Here is a 7500-nt window from a genome sequence, read left to right on the forward strand (position 1 = left end):
TTTATAGCCGATAACTGTACAAAGAGAAAATCTTCTAGTGTTTTAATTTTATATACGAGTTATGCAAGCTATTATTATTATTATTATTATTATTACGTGCATTAATTTCAAAAACAGGTTGTGGCATGCAACGACGCCGGTTGTGGGCCTTCATCAGAAATTAAAACGGCTACGACAGATGGTAAGGCCCAAATAAAATTACAAAAGGATAAGTTCCATGAATAAAGTCATTATTTCGAGAGAAAAAATATTGTATAATCTTAATACTTATATAAAAGTAAAAGATGTCATTTATTATAATCAATAATTCTTTCTTCTTTTATTTTTTTTTTTTTTTTTTTTTTGTATTCATTTTATATTAAGAAGCAGTCTTTCAAACCGATGAAGCTAGATGGTTTTTGTACTTTAATTAAAAACGGAGTGTAGCAATTGCTTGCTATCCGTTTGATCTGACTATTGTAGAGTACTTTTCACAATATCTAATCAGACCCAACGCATGTGTGCACATGGATGCCATTAAGAAATTTGCGATGTAATACAATATCAAACCAGGATGATAGCCCGATGCTTCCATTAATGTAATTTTTAAAATAAAATAAAAAATTGAGCTTTTATATAGCGCAATATCCACTAAACATGCTCAAAACGCTTTGCAAGTGGTCCCTGGCCACCAGCAACACACAGTAACATTTAGGACGGGACATGAGCCTGTTGGGCGATAGTACATTTTTTTTTCAACAGAGACAACGCTGTTAACGACCAGATACTCATTTTACACCTGAGTACGGTGAGAGAATGTGCGTAAAGAACCTTTTCCAAGGACTCAACTATGCGCCGAGCGAGGCTCGAATGCAGGACCTTCCGATCCTAAAGCAAGTATTATACCATACACATTTACAGGTTTCCTTTCTGTTCATTTGGAAAATATCTCTCTATTGACTTATTGATATGCATTTTATAACCGTCCGGTGGTATATCTCTAGGCGTGATCCTGTCTTACTGTTTGATTGGACTTTCGAGTAGTCTCAAGCCAGACCCACAAATCGATTGCTCCTGGAGTCTACTTTTGTTTCCTGTTTCGATCATTGACTTCTTGTCTTACTTTTTTATTGGGTGCTTGAAAACAAAGAGCTAAACTTTGTACTGGTGCTGAAATATTATAAAGATGTTACAAAACCGTAATGACCGGTAAAATCAAAATATAAAGCATCCCATCTTTGACGTACCTTGGTAGAGTATGATTTTGGTCTTAATATTTTCAGTCAGTTAGATTGTATGATAACGTAATACTTTTTACAAACAAATGTCATAAGAAGGATATAAGTACCCAATAAAGTATCCTGTACACTTTCTTTGCCAGCTCTCAATCCAATCCCGACCTTGCTTGTGGCGTCAAAGAAAGGTTTGATGATGATGGAGATGGATGGGAGACTGAATTCATCAAGCGTCATGGTCGACATTGCTTTGGAAGCTGTCACTTTTTTATCACATGATCCACCAAGAATATTCTGGATGGACCAAAGAGGAAACTTTTTATATGAAAATGTAAAAAGTCCTCACAAGGAGGTTAGGGCCATTTACACTTTGAGTGTTTTTGTGCATTTTCTGTTAATCTCTTTTTCGGGTTTGGACTTTTTCATTATTTCATTACTTTTGTTTATATTCATTCGAACAATAAATCATACAATAAAGTTTATCGAAGCTTCTTAGAGCAATGATTTTAACTTGAACAAGAAAATCTTTTACATTTGAAAATGTTGATAAACGTTTGACGTTTCTAATGTTATTGATCATAGTACAGTACACTGTTTTAGGTCCCATATTGAGTAGTTAAAAAGATTATGCAAATTTTACTTGTTATTGTGCAATGTAGAAATAAAAGTCTTAAAACGATTTCCAATTTTATTCACTCAATGATAGTGTTTTTCAGTCCTCTTTTCCATGCCTAAGTTTAATCCAAATGCAGAATCAATACATATTAAGTGTGACAAATATTAAACTAGCTTCTCAAATTCTGAATATATATATATATATATATATAATATATATATATATATATATATATATATATATATATATATATATATATATACATTCTACACTATTTTTAATTCCTTAGTTAACCAAATTAAAGGGAAGGGGTCAAGACATGACCATCGACTGGATAAGTAGGACATTGTACATTGTGGAGTCCAATATAGGAAGAAAGAGCTCCATCATGGAATTTAACATCGATATGGAGACGTACAGAGAGCTTGTAGTCAGGACTGCTGTCATTGGCAATGTCATTGCAGACCCTTATAACAGGTAATCCAGGATGCTTGTTACCCACTCAAATTGGTATTATGTAGACCTACCTTAAAAGTTCGTAATTCTTAGGATATAAAAACTGTACTCGTTATAGTAACTTTATAGATCACAAGTTACATTCACAAGGATTTAATAACTCTTCAAAATCTTTAAAATTATGTAGCATCAACTTTCATTTTGAATAAATTTTAATGATTTGTAGATAAAGTTATGAAATTGGAGGCAAAATTTCGTCATTTTACACAGTTTTTGTCTGGCACTTTGTAGACATTACCTTACTCGACTCAGTTTGTTTGAGTATCTTGCTATACGTAATAATTGATAGTCTAAAAATGTTTGTACAAAAGGCAACTTATTTATAAGCATTGAAAATTTAGATTTATATGACCTATTAAGAGAATAAATAAAGCTGTGAAGCACCGGAAGTGTGGTTAAATTATGGAGGTGGGCTAGGCAATATGAATGTGCTTATTTGTTTCTGTAAAGACGATATTATATATTAATTTCACATACAACCCAGAAATACAATTTTTGTTTGTACTATTATTGTCTTAATTTCGTATTGTTCTCAGTGCCGTGATGTGGACAGAAACCGACCCAAATGGACAAGGTATACTATTTTCATTGGACCTGAACTCAAGAAAAGTGAGAGCCGTGTTAGGATCAGGCTCAGGTTTTGACAGACGGAAGAGAAGTACATGTTCTTGTGGGGATTCAATGGATGTGTCATCTGCAATGGCCATCGACTTTACATCTGGTGATGGCTCCACACGCATCGTATTCACTGACATGAACACAAAAGCTATTTACTCAGCTGATATTGATGGATGTGACTGCCAAAAATTGCTGCCTCTCTCCTCCTTTGATGGTTTAGGTAATATGAAAAGGATAAGAATATTATGAAAATAATCGCAATGTAGATAGATGCACACCAGCGGTGATGATTTAGTTCTGATCTGAAATTAAGAATAATATACTGCCACAGGGAAGACCAGAATGTCTATATAATCAACTAAAGAATATTGCAAATATTATTGTGGCTATTCATGTCATACCATAAGATATCGCGCTGTGTATGTTGCACATACAAACGTGGCATATATCCACCATATAATTGGGATTATGACACCAACTCTAGACATCCTCCTGTATGCAGTCTTTTTATATTTCTGTTTTTATCCAGTTAATCTCTTACTAATATTTGTGAACCATTTGAGCATTTTTTAAAAAGTATTTCTTTTATTTTATTTTTTAAATAGTTCATTCATTCTTTTAAAAATCAGTCATTTTTAATATGATTATATGATAATAATATACAGAAAAGTGAGTGGAGCAGGCACTTATGTTGGTAACAACAAGATATGAAGTGAATAGAAAAGTGCCAGAAGACAATAGAGAATAAAAAATTTTCGCGGCGGTGGTGGGGTTTGAACCTGCGACCTTATTGGTACGACAACTCCGCCTGGCAGGTGATATTGTCTTCTGGCACTTTTCTATTCACTTCATATCTTGTTGTTACCAACATAAGTGCCTGCTCCACTCACTTTTCTGAATTAAAAAATTCACCCCATACACCGGAGCATACTCAATGTCTCAATCGTTTCTATGTTATATGTTTGTGTTGAGAATATTGGCTATTAAGCTTAACTGCTGGTCAAAATTATTCGCGATGGTGGTGTACGAACGAATCGGCGGTCTCAAGAAGTGGGTGAGAGAGGGATCTAGTAATGACTTTGAGTTTGAAACGAATATTTTTGCGTTCGTGGATAGCTCACACGGTAGAGCCACGCTCTCACCTGCCAGGCGGAGTTGTCGTACCAATAAGGTCGCAGGTTCAAACCCCACCACCGCCGCGAAAATAATATACAGCATTTCTGCAGCGCATACCCATGATGTTGTCGTGCTCTATTCGCAACAATTCTATAATCAAACAGCTGTAACAATGATCTAATAACACACGTACTATCAAATGACACATACAACTAAAACCGATATAATACAATACAATAAAAGGCTCTCTGCAAGATAATTCTCATAAAATAAATGATGTTTCAATCTAGATATAAAACGGTGATGTTTGATGCATCTCTTATAGTTTGGGGACAGAATTCCAAACCTAAGGTCTTGAATTATAAAGTGATCTCTCTCTCTCTCTCTCTCTCTCTCTCTATATATATATATATATATATATATATATATATATATATATATATATATATATATATATATATATATATATATATATATATATAATGTAATTTAACTTTTCAAGTCCAGTGGTCCTACCTTTTCCAAATCAGTTTTTGATTATATTTTACCACTGATGATTCATATAAATTTGTTTCCAACTTTCTAACCTCGTGCCAGATTCATCCCCGGACATGCTTGCTGTAGACCATATGCAGGTATCGTGTTACAGTAAAACTCAGGGGAAATTGTACAGTGTTAAAAAGAGTGACAGGAGAATCAACATCAAGCAACAAATACCTAACGTTCTTGACATTGTGGCTTATGGGTCTCATTTACAACCACTGCCTGGTAAGAGACAGTCGATTTATGAAAACACTTCTCCCTGTTATCTTATGACAGTTTTTCCAGATTCCATCGTCAACGAAATATGTTTTGTTTACCTTTAGTTGACTGGTTTGTAGAATTCTCAGATACTTCCTGTTTGACCTCTATTTTTTAAAAGCTAATTCTGCCTTTTTATTTTTCTTATTTGATGAAATTGACTTGGATTCTAGAGGGTTGCTTTGTTTTGTTTTGTTCTTGTTTTTGTTATTTTGTTGTTTTTTAATTTTTTTTTTTTATTTGGGGCGGGGGGGGGGGGGTTTATCATCATTATTATTATTTTGTTTTGTTTTGTTTTTGTTTTTGTTTTTTTGTTGGGTTTTTTGTTGTTTTTGTTTTTCAGTTTAAGCATCTATACATTTCACAATGCATGTTTTACATTTCATCAATAAATTTTACTTCATGCAGATTCTATTTGTTTGGACCCTGGTGCATACAATTCCAGCGTACAGCAAATACAAGTCAGAGACTCATCTATAAATTTGAGACTGTCTGCCCCGATACGACCCGAAGTTTGTAAGAAGATTAGTACCCCAGTGGACAAGTACACTGTGTATTATAAACCACTACTAAGGACTAAGGCAAGGACTGCCCCTGTAGACTGCAGAGCTGACATCTCAGCTTGTTTTAAAAAGGTAGAGGCCCACTTTACGTATATTTGAGGTTTTCACTAAATATATAGTCTTCAATGTAAGCCATAATTCCAAAATGATTTAAGGTCACAAATCTTAAAATCTCCTTCCTGTTTTTGACTTGTAAATCAGATTGTGACTCAGGTGCAAAAGCGTTTATGACGTCAGATTATATGAATGAAAGTGCATTGTTTTGGCAAATCATAATATTCATTGAATAAATTATCTATATGTCATTCATTTTGAGTTAATATTATTTTGTGTATATGAGGAGATTTACTTTCTTCGCATATAATATCATTATCCCTCGGTCTACGAGAGTGTTGAACATTGCATGAATGTGACCGTTATTAAAGTCTAAAGAATCCTTAAACTCTCATTTGTTGAAATTAATAAACACTTGGCAGAGATGGTTAACCTGAGTTTTAAAATCCTTGACCAAGTTAATGTGAAATTGTCACCATTTGCCACGGATCACTTTACTGTAAATATATATTATACGTCTCTCTTTGAGTCATGTTCAAGGTATGATGCATTGTAATATTTTATGTTGTTTTATCACTCACAGCATTCATACAGCACAAACATCACCCTTGCTAATCTTCAACCCTACACCCATTATCTGATGCAAGTAGCGGTCAGTAACTACTATACTGAGTACTTGTCGGAGCAAATGGGAACACCCATCATCGCATCCACTAAATCAGGAGGTAGGATAATGCTTTTTTAAATAACATTGGAAACTAATTTTAGTAAGATGTTCCCTTTTACTCATACCCAAAAAGAAATTTTGTCTATAGGGTCTATTCCAAAGGAAAACTGGACTAACTCAGGTATTAGCCACAGTGCAGTGGATCGAACTGACCTAGGATGGGGTATAGATATGACAAGTTGGAGAGAAAGATAAAGGGAGTTAATGTGACTCATAAATGAGGGAACAACACAAAACAAATATATATAATGTAAAGCCCGAAGTGTACTTATTTGCAAGTCTGATAACCCATATTGTTATGGTCTTATTGTTGTAATGGAAATACTCTCAAACCAACGCAAAATATTGTTCATTATAACAATGTTAAAACAGGTCCATAATTGCGTCCGGTTATCAGACCTGTAACTATGTGCCCGTTGGTAAAGTTTAATGTAACAGCGTGTTCACATCAAGAACTCTCATCTTTAATTCAAGATCAATTGTTAAAGTATTTTACATGTAAGAAACTGATGAAGAAAATTACCAAAATAATTATCTTATGCCTAATTCATCTTACAAAAAAAAAAAAAAACTTTTTTAAAATCAATCATTTCAAACCTAGCTTTACAAGCAATACACCAGGACAGAAGTGAGGCATATGAACAGCACTTAAATTAAGTAAAGAAACTTCAAACGGACAATTAGACTTGATGCAGAAACTTAAAACAGACGATTAGACACCCGATGCAGAAACTTCAAACAGACAATTAATTAGACACTTGGTGCAAAAATTCAAGCAGGCTTCACTGACAATTAGACACTTGACACAGAAACTTTAAAAACAGACAATTAGACACTTGACACAGAGACTAAAAACACACATTTTACTTGAACTATCAGAGATTAACGTTAATTCATTTTGGGGTTTATTAAAATATGATTGTTGTTTATAATTATAAGATCACTAAATTTCCCCATAGTATTTTTTAAAATCTTTTTATTTTTCTTGTCTTCTCCATTTCAGTGCCTTTTAATGTAAACAATTTGACAGCCTCTCCTTTTACACCCGAGAAAATATCAGTTGAGTGGCAGCCTCCAAACAAATTCAATGCACCAGAGGACCAGGTGTCCTACACTATCCAGTATTCTACAACGACATCAGAAGGGTTTGAACAGAAAGAGTTACCTTATGAGAAACCAACCTCCAGTTTCATGGGCGTCTATCTAAAAAATCTGAGACCAAATCACACCTACAGTATAAGAGTATGTCATGCCTCTAGCTGTTTTATTGAGGGG

General features: G+C 34.0%; 1 protein-coding gene across 10 annotated transcripts in view; it reads left to right on the plus strand.

The window, feature by feature from the left end:
- LOC144967562 (proto-oncogene tyrosine-protein kinase ROS-like) overlaps nt 1-7500 on the plus strand; it is a 249089-nt gene that overhangs the window by 213563 nt on the left and 28026 nt on the right. For all 10 annotated transcript variants that reach the window (XM_078904998.1, XM_078904999.1, XM_078905004.1 and 7 more), the window contains 8 exons: nt 118-181; nt 1361-1566; nt 2120-2307; nt 2883-3184; nt 4678-4848; nt 5290-5516; nt 6082-6223; nt 7229-7467. In XM_078904998.1, the coding sequence (XP_078761124.1) occupies nt 118-181; nt 1361-1566; nt 2120-2307; nt 2883-3184; nt 4678-4848; nt 5290-5516; nt 6082-6223; nt 7229-7467 (1539 nt within the window). The remainder of the gene's footprint in view (nt 1-117; nt 182-1360; nt 1567-2119; nt 2308-2882; nt 3185-4677; nt 4849-5289; nt 5517-6081; nt 6224-7228; nt 7468-7500) is intronic.

The sequence above is a fragment of the Berghia stephanieae genome, chromosome 3 (assembly GCF_034508935.2).
Source record: "Berghia stephanieae isolate SIO BIC M18660-M18661 chromosome 3, UCSD_Bste_1.3, whole genome shotgun sequence".
NCBI classification, from domain to species: domain Eukaryota; kingdom Metazoa; phylum Mollusca; class Gastropoda; order Nudibranchia; family Aeolidiidae; genus Berghia; species Berghia stephanieae.